Raw genomic sequence first — 24,981 nt, 5'->3', positions numbered from 1 at the left:
ACAGACAGTCAGTCTCCATTGCCTCACGTCAATCGTCACTTTCAATAACCTGGAAATCTGCCGGCAACTCCCGCATGCCCCAACCTCCTCCACCTCACCTATTAGCAGAAGCGGCAGATTCTGAGCTGTGCCCTGCTGGTGCAGAGGAGCACGGCAGAGTCTGTAGAAGCGCTAGGATCCCTAGCCTCTCTGGGCAGGCACCGAAGTCTTCCGGGTGCCTTCACACTCCGGATAAATGAATACATTTTGTTCTGTGCTTTAGTCGCCCCTCTGTGATCACTGTCTGGTAGATGAACCTCTGTTAATAAACTCATTCAAAGAGGTGGTTGGGTACAAACAGCCACAATACCGTACGTTTTGAACGTGTAGTTAAATAACTGCTCCTCGCGTACCTCATTGGCTGATCATTCCATGGCACTACCAAAACTACATTTGGACACATTTGCTCAACTGTTAAAGACTCCCTTCTATGGGTCATTTAACAACTCGGGGCTTTGGGGTTAGGTAACCTACTTTGGATGCTGTGTAAAAGATTAAATACAAAAATTAATGCAATGAAACTAAGCAACCAGTACTGTCTAAAACAGTGTAAAAACTGACACGCTTTTTGTTTAGTTAATGTCGATTTCCTCATAGATGCGAGTAAAGTACTCTTAATACCTTAATGAAATCTGCACTCTTTTAACTAATAGCACCAGGCGACCTTTGACAACTAGGCAATGAATACATTTTTCATGTAACCCCGAAGCCCACCTGCCCCCGCACCGTTGGGAAACTTAATTGCCTACCAGTGTTTTGGCGATAACCAAGACGCAGGATAGTGAGTCAAATAGTCCAGAAAATGAAAGAAGCCGGGATTCAGATTCACATGCTCCGAAAGCGATCGCATTGTTTAGTCTGTAAGCACTACTTTTATTAATGAGTTTCGCATTATTAAAGCACCGCAGCGTGCATGTGTGGCAACACTTCACCCATGAGGTACGTGCCAAGCAATTGACACAATCCACACTGCGTCTTTTTCAATATATTTATTATAAAGTGCAGGACCTTTCCAAGGGATTTTGCATTCTACATACATTCACTCCAAAAATAAAACGTGTAGGTAAAGAAATTGCCATTTACAACGTCAATAGATCTAACTCACAAATGCGAGACCTATTTGCATTGCAAATGCTTGTCATTAGCAGATATGGATCTTGATAGCAAGTCCAGAGCACACAAACATTTGCATTTTATGCCTTGTACAACAGCGTTGATCAGCATTGCTGGCCTCTCGCTGCGCTGGACGCAGGCACTTGATGCCTAAAGGTTACATGCAAGCAAACAGTGACTTAATTAAGATGGAATCTGTATGACTAGAAACTACAACTGATTATTGGGGAAAGACTGCGTTAATTTAACCAGGTTGTGTTGTACAATAGAAAAAAAAAAACACCTTGGATGCCCCTGGCTTAGATGAACACTGCAAGTAAAAATGCGTTACTCGACTAATAAAGGTTAATTTTGTTCTCCTCTCAAATGTTTATTTTCTGGCAAATTCGCATTGTTCACACTAAACAATGAAGTACATTAAGTAGTTACCATTCCCGACATTTATAAAGGGTGATAAGTTATCCTAGCCAGGTCTGGTGGCTCAGTGGACTAATGCATCCACAGCAGGGTCCACTCGGCCTCTCATCCTTTCTGAGGTCGATAAAAGTAGCACCATTGAGTTGGGTGACAAACATCTGTTCTTCAGCGCCAAGAAGCCTCTTTCGGGGTGAACGTGTGCTTTACAATTACACATGTTATGGTATATCCAAACAAGCATTGGCATAGCCAATAGGTCTCTACTTTGGGACCTTATAAGTGTTTAGTCATGCAACACTTGATGTTGTTGCACCAAGGATATTGTGCTGGATAACTAAACACTTATAGCCCCAAAGGTGAGACCTATTGGCTATGCCAATGCTTGTTTCTCTCGCTGCTGGCCTTTGCGAAGGGTCAGCTGGCCAGCCTGCTGTTCTCTAAGGGTCTATGTTGTGTTGTCGGGGCCGCAGCGCAACCAACAACAGGCTTACTATTAGTGCGGTAGAGCAGGACATGGGGGCAATAACCACACAGGAGCCGAGTGATATATATTGCTGTTTTCGACGTCGTAGCCCTACTGGCTTACGTACGTGCGCGACCCTCTTTATTAGTTTACGGTCACATGACCTCCACATTGTGCGCCTGTTGCGTCACAGGTGCAACACAACGGGGCTAGACACTGAATGCGCGTTTCTCCTGCGGTGGGATCAAGTTCACGCCAAATAAATAATGAAAGATGCAAAAGTCCAGTCATGGGTAGCTGAGAAAACAGAGGAATTTAATTTTGCCACCGTGCTATGTTCAACATTTTTCAAGCAGGCGCCAAAGATATGTGCCTCAAGCCAAACTTTAAAACCAGTCGATTACATGGATTTTCTACTGTTCAGATGGACGCCGACACTATATTTGAGGCAAAAATAGGTTTGTTTCACTTTTTATAAAACCTATGGAAAATGTGATCACTAGCAGAACCTAGTCCCCCCCCCCCCCCCCCCCCCTTCCTTCCCTTGCTCCCCACAGACAGGTTACAACATACTTACCACCTGCACAAAGCAGGCGGTGGTGAATGCATGCACTAAAACGTATGCAATCGGGAATGCCATGTGGTTTAAATACCGGTAAATGTGGTCTCGCGTTGTAATTCCCCATTCCTTGGGGCTCTACTCGTAATTGCACAGTACTGGTGTGGTGTTACCGCATTGTAATGTTTGCTGCAAATTTGAAAAAAAGCTACATTAAATCTTGGGTGCGCCGTGGCAAGCAGTGCAATTGCAATGAACTCTTGTGAAATAAATGTGGAAAGAATGTCACAAAAAATAATTAAATTAAATGTGTTTACTTGTACATGTTAATAGGCATCCACAAGCGTTCATGTTGCTGGGAGCGAGCAAAAGGGAATTTATCAAATTAGAGGTTACTTAAAAATAACGAAAATAAACCAATACAATTTGCAGATCATTTAATTTATTTATCATTAAAGATAGCACTTAATAAATTATGTAACCCAAAGACACTCCAAATGTAACCCTCCCAATGTACAGGCGTTCCAGGTGTACTCACCTCGAGGTAATGGCTCCCATATAACGCTCTCAGTGCCTCCATGGCTCCTGCCCCAGCAGCGTGAGTGCTGAGTGCACCGCTCCCTGCTGCTTGCTGTGAGTTTGTTACATGTGTGGAGTATTATACTTTAGTGGTTTTATCATGGAGGATTTCTTTCCTGTTTTTTCTCGATTCACCAGGCGTTTTTGTGAGGCATACACTGATAAGTCATATATTAGCATTTCTGTGTCGAAGGAATTCTATGGAGAAGACCAGAGCTGCCTTTTTATCTTCTATTTTGTGCAGTCACAAATCATCCTGAGTTCACTTTATTCCAAAGGTCCTCTCCATGCCAGCCCAGCCTCCGTAAGCTGCGTCTGACATGTTGGGCTCCCTGTTATAGAAACATATATGATCGAGTGTTTATTCTACATCAGACTCAAACTTCAAATAATCTGCCCGGGTCGGAGGGACCTCCGCGTATACAAGAGTGGGCTGGTTGGATTACAGTAACTTTTTTAATCTTCAATCCTCTTAGGAAGATTAGTAGGTTAACATCTAGTAGACTCCTGTATACATAACTAGTTGAAAAGTGATGTTTAGACAGGAACAAATGTCAGTTAATCCATGCGCAGTAGCCCTCAGCTAAAACGTGATGGCATCATGGTATACTTCAAACAGTGGCAACTGGTTTAAAATCTGCCAGATGGATGAAGGCTGATACAACATGAATAGTCTCCCGTTGAAACTCTGCGACTAAATTATGGTTTGTTGCGCACAGATGGTTAATGATCATCTGTTGCATAAATGTGTAATGTAGTGAGATGACGACCGCGACTACTGACTGTCATTGGCGCTTCAGTCTTTCGTGGCGTTTTTTCCATTGAAATCATTGAAAATTCATACTTCTGGTTCCCTTGGTTTGGTTTTGTTTTGTCCTTTTCATTAATATTTTTATAAATTAAAGTCGCTTTGTTGTGTTGTGCCTTGGACATTTTAACTGTTTTGGTACCTTTAAATGCTTTTCAGATTTTCATTAACTTAAGCCTGTCTGCTTTTGCTATCTGGGTTTGAGGTCAGGCTTACATCAATGCACTGCAAGATAAACTACGACTTGTGCTTGTTTTTAGGACTACCATGCCGTTGGAAGAGTTACCCCGGCACGGGATACCATGCAGAACTACAAACTTCTTTCATTGTCTGAAAATGGAACCAGTACAACCATGAGGTTCAGCCGCAAGTTCAGAACATGTGACCCCTTTGATGTTGATATTACGGTAAGTGGTTATGGCATGGTTGTGCTATGGCTGCCCATCCAAACCGTGATCAGCCTGTGGTGTTCTCCTGAGTGGTTATGATGAATCCAAACTGTGTTTTATGCAGTGTTAGAGGATGGATCACTTGTAGGGGTAGGTATGGACCTACCGCTAGCAATAAGGCCACCCCTGCAATATAAGGCCTGACAAGATCTCGATACATTAGCCCCTGGCTCAGCCCATAGTAGCTGGCTGTGAGCAGGCAGGCTTAATTCTGGAGACAGGTATGCAAAGCATTTAAAAACAACACAATAAATAGCTAAGACACAAAACACAAATCAAACCCCATTTCATAAACTGTTTTTTTTTTTTTAAATAATTAAAATGACACCTAAATGATAAATCCAACTTAGGAAACTGGAGATAAGAATTTATGAAGATTTACCATTTTATAGTGCTTAAAAACATGTAACGACAACCTGGGACGTCTGGTTGTGCTTGACCAGGACAAAGTGGAGGTTGGGGTTGACCGTGATGGAGTCCTGTTCGCATACAGTAAACGGGAGGCCCTGGCCAACATTTTCCCTTCATACTTAGAAACGTTTCTGGAGGATTTTCTCTCAATGTTGTGCTTTCCCCTCCAGCAGGTCATTTTCAATATGATGTCATCTGATTGATTTTCAGAGGCCCCATGTCAAATCTTTGAAGTCTGGTACTTTCTGCGGGACTGTGATGAATAATCTTATTCCAGCTCAGTAACAGGCAGCGAAATGGCACACCTCCAGCCAGGCACAGTCATAAATACAATTGTCACCGGCTGGCTCACCCATTCAAATCCCAGTGATTTCATACTCAAAAGCAATTTCAGAGTATAACACATCTCCTCTCTTTACATTAAGAAAACAAATGAGTTACATAACTGAACCACAGAGGCATAATTAAGTATGCAACAAAAATGAACATTAAATAAGAATGCAAAAACTGATCATATGAGAACTTGAACAAAAATAAGATATAAAACACTACACGGGAAAGTACGAAAACAAACCAGAAGCATCTAAAGGAAAAGACATGCAGGAAAAGAACAAGGTACACACAAACCAGAAGCGGCAACCATGGAAGATGCACACATTACATACACCACAGTATATTTAGAAGCCATAAATGATTAACTACAGACATAATCACTCAAATATGCAGGAGTTCTCCTTGTCCTGGCTCCTCCTGCTGATTGGTGACAGCCTGAGGAACACCCACATTCTTTCCTCTTTCTCACATTTTCAGACAGTAATTCACCATTCTCCTCACCCCTTAACTCGGTATATAATTATCAACCATCTCCTGAAACCCCTCCCCACCTGTACCTTTCATCTGATACAAAGCCACTCCTCAGACTTCAAGTTTGGCTATTTTCCAGTCTGACCCAATCGCCTCCCACTTTACTTACTTTATATGGGCCCCAGAATTTTGACAAACCTCTTCCCACTCCTCCTGGCTTGACCTTCACACAATCACCCACCTGAATAAATCTCCCTTGACCTGGTCTCTTCCCCATACTCTTATCTCCCGCTGTACTTTTGCGCATCCATGTAGGAACATTCAGTGCCGGACATCTGCCTCATCTCCTCGAAGGGACTTTTCCCAGTTCCAACAAGTATGGTGGTACAATATGCCCGCAACATTTATTTCAGTTTTTTGGACTCTCTCCCCAGCGGTACATGCCAATTGCATAATACCCTTCACAATTTTGTTCAGCCTGTCACACAACTAATTTCCTTGAATTGTATAGTGAAGTACACGCATGCCTGATTCCTGTTTTTTTAAAGAAATCCTCCACTTCCAAAGACGTTAGTTGAGTCCCATTATCAGTGAGGATAATCATAGGAACACCTTTCAATCTAAAATCTCCTCTCAAAAGATTTATAGTAGCCTCTGTGGGAATCTACTTCATAATGACAACCTCAACCCACCTTGATTTTACATCCACTATAATTGCAGCATACCGTTCATAGGCGTGAAAGCAATTAAATGGCCCTGTAAAATCAAGACAGACTTTCTCCCATACCTCTCCTGACTCAATGTGTTCTTCATTTGTTCTGCCAACCCCCACTCAGTCTCTTTTCAGATTACTTGCAAATTTTAGTTTTTCACCCATTCTTTAATCAGTTTGTCCATAAACGGCCACCAAAAGTTTTCTTTAATTCTTCTGGTACTTAGTGTTTGGCCTAAGTGCCCTTCATGTGCCAATCCGATCAACTCGTCTCGTATGGAGAAGGGCGGTAAAACTCTCCCCTCATATCAACAGCTCCTCATTATGAATAGATAACTCATCTATGACTTTAAAATAGGGCCTCAATGCCACAAGAATGGTACTCTTCCTCCTTCCCACCCCTGTTATAAGTTTCACCATGCCTTGAAGTGTCATTACTGTGCATACTTTCGATCCAATTTTCATTAGAAACTGAACTTTCCATTCCTTCCATACAATTTTCCAAACTGGCCACCACTTCACACCGAATGTCAAAATCACCAACACTGTTCTCAGGTAACCTAGATAGGCTATATGCGACATCGTTCCTCCACCCTGGCACAAACTGCACTCTGCAGCTGTATTCTTGTAACCTGACGCTAAGCGAGCGAACCTTCCTGAGCAGTTCTTGGTACCATCCAGCGCCAACAATCGCAGGAGGCTTGTGATCTGTCCTGAGTGAAAACTCCACCCCATAAAAACACTTTGTATTGTCCTGCCGCCCAAGCTGCAACCAATGCTTAAGGCTCTGACTGAGTAATTCCTGTCCGCCTCTGTCAATGACCCTGAGGCAAAAGCAACTGTCTTTTCCAATTTTCCATGCACTTGTGCCAAGACAGCCCCAAACCCCACTGCACTGGCATCAAAAGTCAATATGGTCTTTTCATTAGGTTGAAATGGTGCCAGGACAACCGCATGAGCTATATTGTCCCTGATGATCATAGATGCCTCTTGTTGCTTTAATGTCCAATCACATTTCCTCCCTTTGCACAATAGTTCTCTGAGACTCAAGTTTCATTGCAGAATCCTGCACAAACTTGGAGTAATACTCCACTAGACGCATAAAGTACCTTAATTGCTCTTTGGCGGCATCTGCATAAGCATGATGGCACTCAATAGATTTTGTTCAGGTGTAATCCCCTCACTGGTGATGCGATGGCCTAAATCAACTTCCTGTGTGCCAAACACATTTTTCTCTATGTAACGTGATACCAACATCACTTAACTTTGACAACACTTTCACCAAATGCTTACTGTGCTCTGCTACATCCTTCCTAAAGATCAGGATATCATACTATAAAAATACAACTTATCATTACCCTTCAGGATGTTCGTGATGACTCACTGAAAGATGCCGGCAGCAGAACAAAGACCGAAGGAGTTGTAGGAAGCTGGGTTTCTGTTGCAGTAACCACACCACTTTTTGCTAGACTACAGATGCACTTTGGCAGAGACCCAGGGCATATCAAGTCAATCAGGTTACCAGAGCCTGTGTTCTTTCCCAAAACTGTACCATGTGCCCCCATTTGGCACCTCTCTGGCCACATATCAGACCCTTGTATAAAGTACCATGGGCACAAGGGCCCTGTAACCAGGGAAGGACTCTAAGGGCTGTAGCACTTATTGTGCCACCCTTAATATTTTTTATACAAACAAATTGGTCTGAGTTCAGTCTTTGAGCGTGTGAAATCATTTGTTTGAGTGTGTACAAAAAATGCTTAACACTACCCTCTAGCCTTACTGCTTGCCCACACTACCACAAATGGGAGAGTAAGGTGCTATCTACTTTTACCTCTGCCTACCCTTGGGCATCCACTGGACTCTGTGCACACTATACCTCATTTTAGTCAAGTATTTACAGATCCATCTTTCTACATTGGTGGATCAGCGGTGGGATATACAACTTGGCATTTGTTAAATAACTTGGTTACACATGATCACACGACGGAACTCGTAAATTGCCTTTAGAATTATGATTTTTGAATTGATCTTTTTCTTTCTTTCTCTAAACTTCTAAAAATCTTGTTAGGGCATTGGGTAAGTCCCTTAAGAATTTTAGAAAAATAAAAATCTCATTTTAGTTGGGGATAAGGGGGGGATAGAACTTTTTTGTTAGTCTCTTAACAAGAACCCAGCAGTTATTGAAGAAAACCACAATGGAATAGAGAACCAGGTTGAGGAGCTCAACCTCACCCCTTATCTCCACTTAGAATTTAGGAAGCTAAGGTCTCTACGCAAACAAAAGCTCCAGGAGCTGTTGAAAGGGTATGGTAAGGACCATCCTTCTGAAAATGGTGAAAACCTCTCAGATGAAGAAGTAGAGGGAGGGGGTGAGAATAACTACCCCCTCATAGGGAGAAAAGGGCCCCAGTGGCCCTGATACCAAGAGTAAACCTCTCAGTACCTAGATCCCACCCAGGTGGATCAGGTGCTACTGAAGATTGAGGACAGCCTCAATGAAGAGGACTTCCTGCTTGCCAGGTGGACCAAAAGATTAGACTTAGAGACCAGACTCCTGGCTCTAGTAAAAGAAAGAGCAGAATTGGGCCTATGACCCATCAATAGTGGCAGCAATTAAAACAATTAAAAAAAAAAAAGAAGGATCCTACGATCCCAAAATCTCCAAAGAGTTTGTCCCTAAATTTGAGGATGGTGATATCACCAAGTGGCTCACAGCCTTTGAGAGGGTTTGAGAAGTCAGAAGGGTGAAGTAAACTCACTGGGGAGCGTTCATTTGGTAACTGTTTTCTGGTAAGTGCAGAGACAGACCTCTGACCCTTAGTGGGGCAGAAGCAGTCCTATGGACTCATGAAGGGCACCCTGGTTGAGGGGTTTGGACTCCCTGTTGAAGAGTATAGAATTAGATTTAGGGAGGCTAAAAAAAGTCAGCCCTGAGTGGAATATGTAGACTACTCAATGAAAACATTAGGGAGCCGATTCACAGAACTTATCTGAAACACAATCCTAAACTTACTACTTTTGGTATTTACAGAAGGCATTTAGTAGCAGTTTTAGGATTCCTAACTTTATTACTACTAAACTGAGACAAACCTAACTTTACGACTTTTGGTATTCACAAGAGATTTAGTAGTAAAGTTAGGATTTCTCACTTTACTACTAAATGCCTTCTGTGAATACCAAAAGTAGTAAGTTTAGGATTTTGTCCCCGATTACTTTTGTGAATCGGGCCCTAGGAGGCTGGTTGACTGGAAGTAAAGTGCAATATTATGATGGTCTGTGTAATTTCTGTATGAAAGAATACACATTAAGTAATTGCATTGGTACAAAGGTGCATCAGTATCTGGTAGACCCAGGTCCTAGAAGGCAAACCACTGGGCCAGGGAGATCTATCCCAGTAAGGATAACTCAAATTGGCACTGGTGAAGTCCTCCCTAGCCAACAAAGACCGGACTAGTCAGGCAACTGTCCAGCCTGAGTTGGTGGCTCCTCAGCTGACAGAACAGAGGGTGGAAGAAGGGTGTTCACTACAAAGTGTAGTGCCCCTACCCTAAAACAGCAGATAGGCTGCCAGAACCCAAAGAAGCCTTTAAGGTAGCCACTTCACCTACCAGTGAAGAGTAAAGGTGTGGCTCTGGGCATTGACGGCTGTCAATAGCCTCTGCTGGGTGTTAGCCTTCATGGCAGCACTGTCCTTGGCATGGTTGACTACCCCCTTGCCAAATAGAAAGTTAGGCCCCCTGACCCCATTAGTCATTTTGGGGTTACTCAAGCTGTGGGTAACATCTGTGGGTAAGCTGGATACCCTCTGTTTAAGCCTTACTGCTTGCCCACACTACCACAAAAAGAGTAAGGTGCAACCTACTTTTACCTCTTCCTACCCTTGGGGTTCCACTGGATTCTGTGCACACTATACCTACATTTGCTATAGTATATACAGAGCCAGCTTTCTACATGAGTCTACTAAATTGCAATGTGCCATCAGAAGTTATGAATGACGTATAATGTCTGCAATTGGGTTGAAGCCTAACCTGATGAGCGTTTCTCAAATCAAGTTTTGAAAAATACTTCTCCCCTGACATCTCATTTATATTGGGTAGGGGAAAAATGTCCATGATGGCATAAATCGACACAAACGTAGTGTTCCATACGCCGCCTTGGTTTTCACCACTGGAGACCACATTCTGTTGCTTCTATTAGCCCCATTATTCTGTCATTTAACATCTGTTGTAAAACCTCTTCTACTTGTGTGCTAGCCGCCATTGGAACTTTTCTCATCACATGTTTGACAGGGAGGAAATTTCCTTAACTTATTCTCTTGCATGTAACCCTGCACTTCCCCTAAACACTCTTGTATTTTGTTTCAAAATCCTAATTAAACCACTCTCCTCAAGCAGAGTTCATCAACCCTCATAACCTGATTTACTGCCTTGGGAATTACCTTAATATGTAAATCATATTGATGTGCCCACCTAAAAATAGGTGGCCCATCAGGAGCATTATAAAACTTCCCTTCTGTGTTCCTCCCTGCAAATTGGATCGAAGCCATAGCAAACCCAATAAGTCTGATGTCCGTCCCTTGATATCCTTTCAATACTACATCAGAAGGAATAAGCTCCAAATAGTGCCATGTGGCTTCATATAACCATTTGGGTATAATAGTGTACAAGGAACCACTGTCCACCATCAACGATAACACTTTGCTGTTTATCTCAGCCTTTGGATGTTTCCTTTTGTTTTACATCGGTTATTTCAATTCTTCTTGCCTGATGACCAGCGACCTGTATTCTGTTTCCTCTTCTAATACATAAGCAATGTTTTTAAACTACACCTTTACCCATGTGTGCATGGTATCCTTTTCTTCCACACTTATGGCACTCTTTGCTCACAGCAAAACAATTCTTGGAGTCAGCCAAATTAAAAGCACTGCCACACCTGTAACACATGCTGCGTACTGTTTCCCAAAGTATTGCAGATCCTGCTAGACTTTGTAAGTTCATTCTTAGCTGAAGTGCCTCCTGCTGCTTGGTATCTACTCTTCACCACATTAACTGCTTCCGAATCGTCTTGCAACACTGAACCCTCTGCCCCTTTTTCTTGTACAGTTTCATTTCCCTCATGCATTTTTTCAATGCCTCCACGACTTGCTATTTCAATAGCTTCCTTTAAAGTAGGTTTCTTTGCTGCCTATGGTCTTTCCTGAACTTTTTTTACTATGAATTTGGACAGTCAGGTGGTCCCTTATCACTCCATCAGACATTTGACCAAACTGACATTTCTCAAAGCTCTCAACCTTGTGGCAAATTCATCAATAGTTTCATAGCTGTGTTGTGGCTGCATATAGAATTTGTCAGTGCATGACTGCTCTCCTGCTCGGCAAACCTTATCCGCAACCTCACAATGGCATCTTTGTAGGCATCCTCCACTTCCTCCGATGGTTGTGACAGATATTTGAATACTCTTGGACTAAGGCTCCCAACAATAATGCCTTTTTCCTTGCTGCTGGAAATCTCGTACCATCCAAAGTCACAAGATAGATCTCAAAACAATCTATCCAGTCTTCCCACTCTTTGGGTGGATCGCCACCTGACAAGAGGAAAGTGGTGATAGAGTAATAGCATTTCCAAAATTCATTTTTGTAAACTAGTACGATTGGGCTTTCTGGAAATCAACAAAGATCTCAATCCAAAATTAAACCAGCATCGGCATAGCCAATAGGTCTCGCTTTTGGGACCTTATAAGTATTTAGATATGCAGCACAATATCCTTGGTGCAACAATATTAACAGTTGCATGGTTAACACTTATAAGGTCCCAAAGGCAAGACCTATTGGCTATGCCAATGCTTGTGTAGAGGCTGGAAGTGACATCGAAGCTGTAGCTGAAAGTACAAAATGCTATCACAGAATTAAAAATTGTTGGGTGGCAAAGAGGACAAGACCTGATCGTTCCAGAGTTTTCATTCAATACAAGAAGGGAAATGGGCGTCCTGGTCTCCAGCATTGCCCTTGCTCGACAAACACTATTGTCTTCATCGCCCCTTCCCCCGCACACAACCATAAATGGTTTTGAGAAATAAGTGAATACTTTAAGCGAGGAGACATTTGTGGATTACAGAGTGAATCCACAAGTCTCGCCAATGTTAAGAACCAAGCAAAAACCAAAGGAAATGATGGATGGAGTGTTGAACATTGCAAGCACTCGCCCCCAGTCAACTGATCTGGGTTTAATCCATCACCGTTCTTTAGCCCACTCTGCCACCCCAGTTCAGACATGGCCATATGCAAATCAGTCTGACCCTGTGCCTCATGGGAACAGTCCAGCCCGAACTGCCAAGCCAGGTCATCCCTGGACCGGAAACAAGCTTCCTAGGATCCAGATCTGTTGACTGGGTGTGAGTGTTTGATTGGTTCTGATGTTCCGTCCATCACCACCCCCTTTTGTACCGCAATGTTCAGAACCAGGCATTGGATCACAGATGGCTGCAAACCCCAAGCAGAACCCAAGAGGTGAACGAGAATTCCTTTGTGTGGCAAACTTGTGACGGACATCTAGAGGCTGACTTTGAAAACTAAAGCCGAAGCGAGTCCTGAACCCAGCCTGTAACTAAACTGGTCTCTTACTAAGGACGCTTTGCAAGAACCTCATGCCTTTGATTGTGTGGGGGTGAGTAAAGTACAGTGGTGTGCAAAGCATCACTGTTGTAGCTGCAGGTAGTTTTATCTGGGATTGACTGCTGTAATGAGGTCTAGGAATGCATACCAGACTAATCAAATTGGCAGTTCCAAAGGATTCAAAACTGCACTGCCCAATTTGTCCTCCTTCTCACATGTATGCTGGATTTCAAAGGCCTTGCAGTCTCTCCTGCTTGGAGTTCAAATCCTAGGAGTTGTAGACTCATTACCAGACTAAATGTCACTCTGTATTTTGAAACTCTGCCCCCCCCCCCCCCACCACCATTGAATGAGATCATTATGGTTGAATGCCTGAATTTACTCACTGACTGGAGGGTGTTCTCTGCATTCTGTAGTAACCACCATTGGACGTTCCTCTACCCCTGCTACTATACCTTCGTTTGAAAACTGACTTTGGTTCAATATTGAGACCTTCCAGCTCCAAGAATTGATAGAACCAGACTTGTGATCATTCTTCTGCCTGCTTTTTTCTAAGGGCCCCTGTCAATAACTTTTTGAAAATGTCAAATTAAAGTACTAGATATAGATAGATATATCGCAAAAAGCCTCCTTCTGGAAATCCTCCACCATAGAGGGGTGGTGCGATAACAGGCAGAGAAAGACCTGCATGTCAATATAACAGGATATCGCAATTCCTACGCCCTCTCAGGTCACACAAAAACCAACCAATGCTCCAAGTTGAGGAAAAGGTGACTCGTTTCAACACCGTAAGGTGTGTGTATGTATACATTTTTATTTTTTTTCTTGTATTTATTTCCTTCCGGATTTTTTTTTTTTTATATAGAAACTATTGCATTCAAATGACAATCCAAAGAGCAGCCAGCACGTGCTCACGACTTAACTTTCTTTAAAATTCAAATTAGTGGGCGAACTTGCACTTTTCTGCAGTAGGAACAAACAGTACATTACGATAATTGCATAGGTAGGAACGACTTCCTCAGGGTATGGTAGCCCTCTTGATGTATGTGGCTTCGACATTTAAAGAAAAAAGTTAGTATCCACATGAAATACCATAAGTAAACAATAAAGTAAGTTTGAGAATTGTAACTGTGCCTCTCTTCTCCCTCTGCAGGCAAACACCCAGCACATCATTGCTGCCTATGGCACTTCCGACACCATCTCGTATCATGGACGAACGCAAAGATTCAAAGCATCCCTCCAGTTACTGTCAGAAACCCCAATCCCAAGACCACTTCCAGATCCATCCTTCACCTACGACCTAAAAATGACCAATGTAAGTGAATTTGAAGTTCATTGACTTGTTTACAAGTATTCATATCTGCACCGAGCCACTTATGTTTGACAGAGGAATGACTTGCGCTGTGCTCCTTGGACACTGGTGGTTAAAGATTTCTGAAGACACTCTCCTGACTTTGTGCTTTGTGTAAGACAGCAATAGGTTGAGATCTATAGGTGTCAATCTATCGTAAATGCCTCAGGGTGCCTCAACAGTCTGGTGGACTGCCAAAGGATGTGGTCTCAGCCACCCAGATAGAGGACCTATCTAACATCCCCTCCAGCCTGCCGGGACCTCTGTGCTTAGAAGGGAGTCCTCATCAGGATTGCTCTTTTCAAACTACTTAAGTTCCAGCTCTGCAATATTTGTTGTACTAAAGTAAACACCTGGGACCTCACTTACAAGAAAATGAGGTATTGGCATTGATGCACCAGTTTCCTTGCACCTGTGTCAAATGCTCTTGCAACTTCATGGATGTACTGTATTCATAATACAGGGCTCCATGGTACACGGATTAACAGGTCATAAATTTTGAGGCATCCTTTGGCGCAAAAGTGACGCATTGCTGGAGTTGTTTGCTAAACTGAGGCAACTCCAGCAAAGCGCCAGAACACATAGGCGAGTCCCATTGTAAAAGCTTTGCATCAATCCTTGTGGCTGGTCTGAGCAGGCATAAGGATCTTGACAGTGAAGTCATTGAGTGACGCAGTGAAATGTAAATTTCACTGTGCCACTGCTACATGGCTTTTTGCAATGGAATGCCTTCCCTGCACGGGGCTCAACAGATTGACGCTTTGGACCCAATGTTCCGTTTGTAGATAAGGAGCAGTATGGCTCTTCGTTGTGGCTCTTCTGCGTAAAAAAGTGACAGTGGCGGAGCAGGGGGCTTGTAAATGAGGCCCCTAAAGTAGACACAACACACTGAGTTTTCACACTGAGCGTGCGAGGCATTCAGCATTTTTAACTGCCCATGTACACCATTCATGGCATAGGTCACTGACTTGTGAAACAAGAGCAGATGAACCAAAAGTTTGGCGAGGCAGGGCCAAACACTGACATAAGTGGTGTACTTAAATTTGTCCCTCGGGAGTCATGAGCAAGTGGAATGCTCCCAGACTGGCTGCTCATTCTCCCAGTCCTGCAGTAAGGCCACCACTGTCACTTGGGATAGGAAGCTGGAAGATTAAAAAGAGAACCACCACAGAAGTAATACAGCTCCAATGTGCAAGGAAAGTGGCAGAACTTGTCATCTTTTCCTCTTCCCACAGTTTCCCTCCTTTCTCCATTTCCCTCCTCCCGTCACCCAGTGCCCCCCTGATTTAGATCATGGAGGTTGCATTGCGATCCCATTGAGCAGGCCCTCGTGCCAGCTCCCCCTACAACAGTTCTCCTGTCCAGCTTGCCCGCAGTCTGCTACCCTCTTCTGCCGGTCTACCTGCTGCCCTGTTTGTGCTTCCTCTGATCATTTCTTGCTCTGTTTTTGCCTGTCCTGCTCATTTTTCTACCCTCCATTTTGCCTTTTCTGCTGGTTTTTGCTTCCCTCTGTTTTGCCCTCTTCTACTCGGTTTTGCCTTGTCTGCTTGCTTTTCTACCTCGTTCTTCTTTTCGTAGAAAATAAGATAGTTCCCTACATGGCAGCCATGTCACAGGAACAGATGTAGACAAATAGAGGGGAAATGGCTGACTGGTTGTTGCACGAGGAACACCAACTATGAATGACCCTGCGGAGTAACTAAAACTGAGGGCTGATTACTGAAGCTGGTGATACTGAAAAGCAGTTTGGCAGTAGATATGGTATATACCAGTGGCTGATGTCCACTATGCTGGCATGTAAGGTTGGGCGTGTTGTCCCATGGAATTAATAAAGTGTTGTTGGAGCGGGTACAAAAGTCTGTAGTTCTTGTGCTTTTCTGCACAGTGTTGCAGGTCTGTCTTGATATCATGTGGAGACCCACAGTGTTCATGTGCTGTCAGCCACAGTGAAAGTGGGGCACCGCCTGCATCATGGTTGTCTGCTCACACAAGAGGAACAGGTGCCTCCTGGCCAGCCTCCAGAGTTCAGCTGTTGCAGCTTGTATATAGAACAAAGTTGTCAAACAGCAGCACTGCAGGTGTAGCCCATCAGGATCTGATGAGGAATTCCTGCAGAACAATAGTAGCCCCTTTATGGCTGCACAGGAGTTGCACCCCACCATGTGCAGGTGCAGGATTCATGCAGCACCCTAGTTGCATCACAGCAAAGGCGGTGCAAAAATCATGCAACATGTCAGTATCGGACTCACATGGGCCAATGCAAAAATCATGCAGCTCAACAGTTACAGCCCAATATAGGCCGGTGCATTTCTCAAAGGGTTCTACTGACAGATAGGGAGACCCACTGGTGTAGAAGTTGCTCCTGGTTTTGCTGTCTCTTGTCCACCAGAACACACCCAGCTTCTCCTCTTTGACAGTCTTTTCAGGGCCAGGCACACTCCTTCCCTTTCGCAGCAAGCTGCTGGCTTTTAGGCAGTAGGAGGGCCCTCGGCTCTTCCAGCAGAAAGGACAGACTTCAGGGTTTGTCCCCGATCTTCTGAGACTCTGGATGACGGGCCAATACCAGCACTAGTCACACAGTACTGAAGAACGTGGAACTACAACAGTTTAGTGGTTTGTGTCCCACTTTTATATATAATATTCTGGACCGGGGATAGCAATCCACTATCTCAAACTTGTGGACTAGCTTAAAGATTTTTTTTTTCCAACTTTTCTTTTCAGGCTGCTCACTAGACACAGCCTTTGTTAATGTGATGCTTCTCCCAGCAGGCAGACCTGAGGCTATCTCCAATCTAGACATCCCCCAACTTGAGCACAATCAAGTAGTGTTTCTGCACTTGGCTTTTGTCGATTTTGTCTGCAGCAGTATTCAGAGAGACAGAAGGACATGTCTGGCCTGGAAGATTGCTTAACTATTAAAGTGGAAAATGTAACCAACCCTTAACATTCTCATCAACCAAATAGCAGTAGTCAGGAAGAAGTTATTGGCACCCCTGTGCGAACACAAACCTTCATGGAATTTCATAAGGTAGCCCCTTCTCCATTCTCCCCACTTCAGTGCCTAGTTTGTTCTCCAGTCACAGGAAAGTATGTGGTACACTTTCACTTTCAAAATGGATCCCATTGGATTCAACAATTGGGGTCACTTAGTCATACAGCAACGCATGCATTGCACATGCACTGTGCATGAATCTGACATACACACCATATGCCAGGGCGTGATTCTGGGTCATAACATGACAGCAGAACTTTACATGAGAGGGACCAGTAAGGCACCACCTCACTGAGTAAGCAAAAGATCTAGTCACACTAGAAATAACAAAACACAATAACAGCCAGATGTGCTGCATTCAGGACATACTACAAGGGCGAACATAGGCAGGGAATGCAAAGAAAGCATGGGATGCACTTTTCTCAAGACAGTTACACACTGGACTGCCAGCTGCTCCTCTGGCTGACCATTTAGAGGTAAACCATCTCCGAGGTGAGGCATCTACTCTAAATAGAAAGTATAGCTTCCCATCCGTTGGCGAAGTAACGTAATCCCAGAACTGCTCAAAGCCAGACTTAAAGCCAAGAAATTAAACAAAGTGGTACTGACAGCCTTTCAACATCATTAACCAATGCATAGGGCCAATGCTGCAGATTTGGGACTCTATAAGGGAAACAGCTAACGGCTGCAAACTCCCATACTTGGAGGAATGCCAAATACAAAATCTCCTTGATATAGACGAACCAAGTGGCTTTACTAAAGTTGTCGACAGCACAGTGGCATAATGGGTTTAATTGGCAAATTCTGAAGTACTCCAGATTCGCCTCCAAAGCAAGAGTAGCCCACCAGCCCGTTTGCTCCCATGTCCATAAATATGTGACACAAAGGGGTGCTAGAAGGAAGAAAAGCAAGAGTTTTCAGGAATTTGTTTTCCAATCTAGGTAGTTCCTTCACATTAGAAAAGCCCCACAGTTCAGCCCCATAGAGGGCTGAACCCAGGGCCGAACCCTCATAACTTGTGAGCGCAGGTGCAATAGGTTTAGTAAACGAGACAGTGCTCTTTAAGAATTGCACCCACAATCTGTTTATGCTTTGACTTTAATAATGGTGGGCTTCCAGGACATACCAGAAGAAATAGTCACACCCAAGTAGGTGAAAGAATCCACCTTCTCAAGCGGTACACCCTCCAAGACTAAATCCCTTTTTATGCAATTGTTGTGGGTTAAATGACAGTAGCTAAGTATGTGATGTATTGATCTCTAGACCATGCGCGTGGCAAAGCTCGTCAAAGCGAGACAAAGGTTTCTGTAGCCCGCTCGGGGTTTTGGAGATCAATAAGGTGTCGGGGAATAAAAGGACTGGAGTTTTAACAGTGGCAAGTAGAGGGGCATCCATATCGACCTGGGACCGAAAGTGCACAATTTTGTCAATATATAATAACAGTGTCGGCGCCAGTACACAACCCTAGTGAACGCCTATGGAAAACTGGACCCTTCTGTCAACTGGCCCTGTGCCTCCCACTTAATTCATGCAAAGTTGCCATCATGTAAACCTATCACTTTGGGATTGCCAAAGATAGGACAGAACCATCTCAAAGGTGGATTTTAAATTGACAAAAGCCAAATAAAGGTTGCCTTTGTCAATTACTACCATCCTCCAATATACCAGGAAAAATCGAAAGGCCTGGTCAATAGTAGAATTACTTTTGAGTCAGCTTGGAAGGGGCTAAGAACATCATTCTTGAGGATCCAATCCTGGATAGAACGCAACTACAAAAAACTTTATGAAGACAGTCTTAAACTAAAGGTCTGTAATTGCCTGGTTGGGATCGATCACCGTTTTTATGGATCAGAAGTACTAAAGCTCCATTACACATCTGGGATGAGCGCACCCTCTGCAATAGCATTTGCAATAAGTAATATATATATCTAGACCAAGCTTCCGTATCGGAAAGAAATTCATCAACTGGGACACTGTCTGGCCCAGCAGCCCTGGCTCTCGCGATGGCAATTAGAGATTTGACAATATTGGAGATATCAAACATAGGTGTGCTGTATTTTGACGGAAATATAGCCAGAGAAACACCCTGAGGAGAATCTGTAGTATCGTCATGATATAGGTTCTGAGAAGAACAGTTATACTAGGGACACACTTTAGAACTATGCTTCCTCGTAGGTGTACTGGTGATAGTAAAATGAGTTGTATACATTTGGAAAGCCTTATGAAAACAGGTAGTTTGATCTACATTAAGGGTTTGGCCTTCCTCAATTTGTAAGAACCTCTTGGAGATAATTACTTATAACGGAGTATCCGGACATGCTACCATCTGGCGCCATTTTAGTTTTGCATATCAGATGACCGTACACTATCCCTAGTGTAAAAAATGGAACCAGGATCAGGAAGGTGGTTGTCAGAAAGGGCCAGCATAGTCCGGGATAGGGGATTGTGGTCACTTTCTGACCTCTGTAATAAGACCATGTCAAAGACTAGTGACCACAGCCTTAAGTAGACTAAGATGTAGTCACTTAGGCTTGTATAGTTTAATTCATTGAACGTGTGACCCCCTTTGAGATCCGATTTTGTTTGGCCATTAACAGGCCTAAGTCCTAGTTCAACTTCAGCTTGTATCCATCTATTAATGGGAGGAATATCCAAGATGGGCAGCTCCTACTGTGTCCTCTTAGCTAGTTAGCTGGACAGCTTCAATAAACAGGCTAAAAAGTTGTATTAAATTACTTGCCAAGATGAGATGATATTGGTTAAAAATTGGGTCTCTGGTTGGCAGTGATTTATCACCCTGTCCAAGCAGGGACCCTCACTGTAGTCAGGGTAAGTAGGTTACACACCGGAGATAAACCCTGCTCACCCCCTTGGTAGCTTGGCACAGAGCAGTCCGGCTTATTCTAGAGGCAATTAATAAAGTATTTGTACACACAGTGACAACACCACGCACTCCACACCAGTTTAGAAAAAAAGCCAGTATTTATCGGAGTAAAACGTGACCAAAATGTCAAATCCAACATACACAAAGCTGGATACTAATTTTCAAAGATTAAATGCTGTTCTAGTGCTTAAACACTAGCTTCACAGTTCAGTTCCAACAGCAATGGAGCACCTGCTGGCTTGTGAGTCACATTGACACTGGTTACAGTACCTTGAATAACGATGAGAAACAAAGCTTTGGATGGCGCCAGGGAGGTGAGGCATCACTGAAGAAGGTGCAGCGTCAGTTCCTCACTGCTACAGGGGAAGTGAGGTATCAGTTCCTTACTTCTGGGCAAGTGGTGATGTATTGGTTCCTTACTGTTGCAGGGGAGGTGATATGGCATTGCTTTTGAGGTGTCTGTTCCTTACAATGGTGAGGGGTCGCTGAAGCTTGGAAGGTCAAGCTGCGAGGCATTGACTTTGCAGTGTGGCTGTCACACTGCGTGGCCACAGGTGCTGCGGTGGAGTTGGTGTCGCGGACATTAATGACACGGAATTAGGAACTCGCGCTGTGGCGGGAGCTCAGGAGCGATGCTGTGGCATCATGCCCGAGTTGTAAGGCGCTGTCATTGCACTCAAGCAGAGACCACGGCTCTGATGCAGGCAGCCATGCTGTATCGAAGAGTGGCACTGGGTCTGAAGTCACACTGGAAGACAGTATCAGTTTCATCTTGATGAACACAGCAAACTAACTTCCAACGGCCCGGGAACTGGATTTGGGACCACTTGGCAAGAAAGGACTCCCAGCAGAGGAGCCCAGCTGCTGCAGGTGAAGTCTTTGCTGCCCCTGTGACTTCTTAACAGAAGGCAAGCTCAACTCCATCCATTGGAGAATCTTGGAACAGGATGTAGAAAGCAAAGTCAAGTCCTTTCACTCCCAGGACAGAAGCAGCAAGTAGCAGGCCAAAACAGCAAAGCAAACAGTAAAGTATCCGCTCTGCCTGACAACTATGTAGCTTTCCTTACAAAATGTCCTCAACCTATAAGTATTTTGAGTGCATGGTGACAAGGGTTCAGTACTTCGATCAATCTGAACCTTTGAAGTAGGCAAACTTCAAAGGAAAGTCTTTGTAGTGTATAAGACCATGCCCTTCCATACCCTGGCTCCAGACACACTACAGGGTGATGGAAACTGCTTTGTGTGAGGACAGGCACAGTCCTATTCAAGTGTCAGTGCCCACTCCTCCCACCACTCTGGTTCGGGAAGACTCATCAGCCTGATGATGGGCCATCAGGTTAGGCAGGGCACACCTCGGCTCCCTTTGTGTGACTGTCTACAGTGAATGCACAAACAGCCCTACTATCATCCTGACACATGCATTTATTCAGACAAGCAGGGGCACAGAATGGTTAAAGCAAGAAAATGCCAACTTTCTAAAAGTGGCATTTTCAGACCTGAAATTTAAAAGCCAACTTTACTAAGATATATTTTTTAATTGTTCAGAGACACAACTTAAATTTTCTATCAGTACCCAATTGGAAGATGCACTTGTAAGATGTTACAAGGCAGCTTCAATTCTAACCTATGGTGAAAAACGAAATAGCCTGGTCTGTGGATACGATCCACAGACCATGTCTCTTGAAACAAACAGATGTTGTGATCCTCTAAGTCTGTCCCAATCGGAGATGACCCCTCTGGATCCAAGTCCAGCTATGTTCCAGGAGAGCAGAGATGGCATAGTGTGTTTCACTGTTGCAGATGCCTTAATTAAGCCATGATCTTGAATAGGCTCTATTGTGGTGTGCATGTCACTAATGATAGATAAGTCTCAAGAATATTTGAAACCGCAGGATTTGGCTCAACTAGTGAGCGAGTTGGGGTTAAGCCAGGCCTCAGGTAATCTGGGGCATAGTATAGGTCAGATGCCCCACTGACATCTAATGTAAGCGTAAGAAGGATAGCATTAGCAATGGCTGTTTGGTGGGCGTGCAGATTGCACCCCATATTAAATCCATATCACCAATGCGTGAGGTGCTGGTTGAAGAAACCAAACCAGACTGTGTAGAGCAGGTATTGTGGACCAGCTCAGAATACTTGAACTGGATGGTTGAATGGCTTGGGGGACAAGTCCTGATATCAAGAGCCACCATATTGTCACCCATGGCCTTGCCCCTAAAGGTTAATTCAACCAAGTCATATTTAGAATTGGCATTAACTAATCTTTTGCCACAAATATCACCTCTAAGAATGCTATAAACCTGTTGCTTTTTCTCTCCTTGTTTGGTGGACCTTTATTAGTTGCATGAGAGGTAAGGGGAGTAAACCTAAATTGCACAACACTAACCATGTAACCAATTAGTCACACGATAAGATGGGACTACTGAACAAAGTTAAAGGGTTTTATTACAGACTCAAACAAACTGATGTAGATGTGTCTCAAAAGCATGTTATAGACATATAGTCTTACAAAAATCAATCCAAATCTCCTGATGAAATGCAGTCTAAACAATCGGAAGCACTCCAAAAACTTGGTGGCTGCAATACAGAAGATGAGACCGAGAATCTGAAGGTATATTTGGAGAATTTGGTTGCCCTGCCTAGTCATTTGTACCTCTAATAAAATCTAACTTAGCCCACTCAATACTATCTTCCGCATAACCCTAATAAACTATGGGAAGCAAGGAACAGGTTTCAGCATGAGTCTTTTGTAAAAGTACTCCAAATCTAGAGTATGGCATGCAGCTACACAGTGGAAGGAATCGCTTAAGAGGTCTGTACCTCGTGAAATCCTAAAGGTCTCTGCTCTCTAACTATACAACATCTATTAGTACACAAAGCATTCAAGGTAACCAGTGTCATTTTCTAGTACATTTCCTTTGTTTGTAGAATTTAGCAACAGCCAGTTCTTCTCCCATACTTCCAAAGGAACACATTTGATTGTCCTTGAGCGTCCCTTCTCCAGCCTGAACTCTTCTCCCACCTCAAACACGTATTCTGCTTGCCAAGAATTCCTCCCGTACCTTACTATTGCTACAAACAACAATAAATGCCTTGCTCTAACCTCCGAAGCCTTGTATTTGCACCTGCAGAGGAGAGAACATTCAAGCAAACCATACTCACATGAAAGTTGGACATTAAAATTCAGAAGCTTAAGGCCTGTGTTTATGCTAAATTTGCATGGCAGTTAGAGTGCGCTTATCGTTTGCATATATGTGCATGCACATTCATAATCGATACATATATAATATCATGTAGAATAAATCATGACTACATCTAATTGTTACATTTTAAAAATTTCTAGAACTATAAAAAAGAACTACATTTCTAGTCACCATTAGAATGCACACATTAAAGGATTCTACTAAGTTTTATCATGGAGCTTTTCAGAAATACATTCAAAATCCCTCTTGTGTATTAAAGTTAGAACACACGAAATACTGTATTGTATTAGATTTGTCATTCCATTTGTATCGCATTTACTACCCTAACAAGGCCCTCAAGCACTCTACAGTGGGCAACACTACACCTGATCTCATGGTTCGTGTTTATTTTAATGGTTCTCATCAGTGGTTACTAATCTTAATGTTATTTGTATGAGTTTAAGTTAAAAGGAGTATGGTGAGATCATTAGTGTGAGCTTATGCAAATAGAAGGTCGTGTGAGTCCATAGGCTAGTGGATGGTATTTATTGTTAGATTGAATGAATGGTTACACATAAGGGGAGTTTGTGATTTGTGAAAAGAGGCAGAGGAGTTTGCAGAAATAGAGTAGGAGTGATCCAAACAGGCATGCAGCAGAGTGGCCTATACTCCAACACTAAGGGATGCAGAGGATGGAGGACAAGAAGCAGATCATTTGATAGAAAGGAACTATCAATAGATATAGTTCACAGACATTTCTACGTAGGGTTTTATGAACATAGTAAAGGAAGGGTCTCTTTGCAATAGCGTGCAGTGTTAGGATGTTTGAAATTTTGAGCTTTCCACTCAAGTTGCAGGAATCCGTAGAGTGATTTAAAACAGGCACTATGAGATAGGCATACAATAGAGTAGTCTATACTCGGACTCCTAACCCTTCATATCCTGCAGGCCTTATTGTTTCTAAGTTCTCCACCCAGCCACCTTTTATAAATATATCCCTTAACCAATGGTTTCCCTCCGTCTGGAAATGACGAAATACCAGTCATGCCTGGAACTCTTGAGTTTGACTGGTTTCAACAACTCGTGTTGCTCCGGAAGTTGGAGAGATCAAGAGTGAAAAACCAAATCGTGCCTCTTTTGCTCCATTGGCAAAGTCTCCGCTCTGACCAGTTCTTGTTCCTGTGAGAAGAAAACTATGACTGTCTCACCAGTTGCGCCAGTGTTCTGGAAAATTGTACCTGGAACCCTCAAGCATTTGTAGCATCTTTTGTAAACAGTTGTAACTTATAAAACAGTTTGTTATTTCTCCCATCTCAATAAATGAGGCTCACCATTATAAACTCCTGTGATGTTTCCTGAATCGCACACAGCCTCTTAGCATGTGACTTGCATGCTGGCTCCATTCCGAGACACTCTTGACCTATGATGTACCCCAGACTTATGTCAGCCAGAAACCATCTATAGCCGTTTTGAGCCTCTTGAAATTCCACCCAGAATTTAGCTACCGACTGCACCAAACCAGGGGCATTCCACCAAGGAAATTGTGCACCTGTTTATCAATTATGTTTCTCATTCTATTCTGAGTTTACAAACTAACCTTTTCAGCAG

General features: G+C 43.4%; 1 protein-coding gene across 1 annotated transcript in view; it reads left to right on the top strand.

Moving 5' to 3' along the window:
- LOC146813102 (putative DBH-like monooxygenase protein 2) overlaps positions 1–24,981 on the top strand; it is a 100,859-nt gene that overhangs the window by 8,959 nt on the left and 66,919 nt on the right. Inside the window, exons 2-3 of the mRNA XM_085620078.1 lie at positions 4,239–4,385; positions 14,118–14,279. Of these exons, the coding sequence (XP_085476204.1) occupies positions 4,239–4,385; positions 14,118–14,279 (309 nt within the window). The remainder of the gene's footprint in view (positions 1–4,238; positions 4,386–14,117; positions 14,280–24,981) is intronic.

This window comes from Triturus cristatus, chromosome 7, assembly GCF_964204655.1.
Source record: "Triturus cristatus chromosome 7, aTriCri1.1, whole genome shotgun sequence".
Lineage (NCBI taxonomy): Eukaryota > Metazoa > Chordata > Amphibia > Caudata > Salamandridae > Triturus > Triturus cristatus.
The sequence above is the reverse complement of the archived record's forward strand: the minus strand, read 5'-3'. Positions and strand labels throughout refer to the sequence as shown.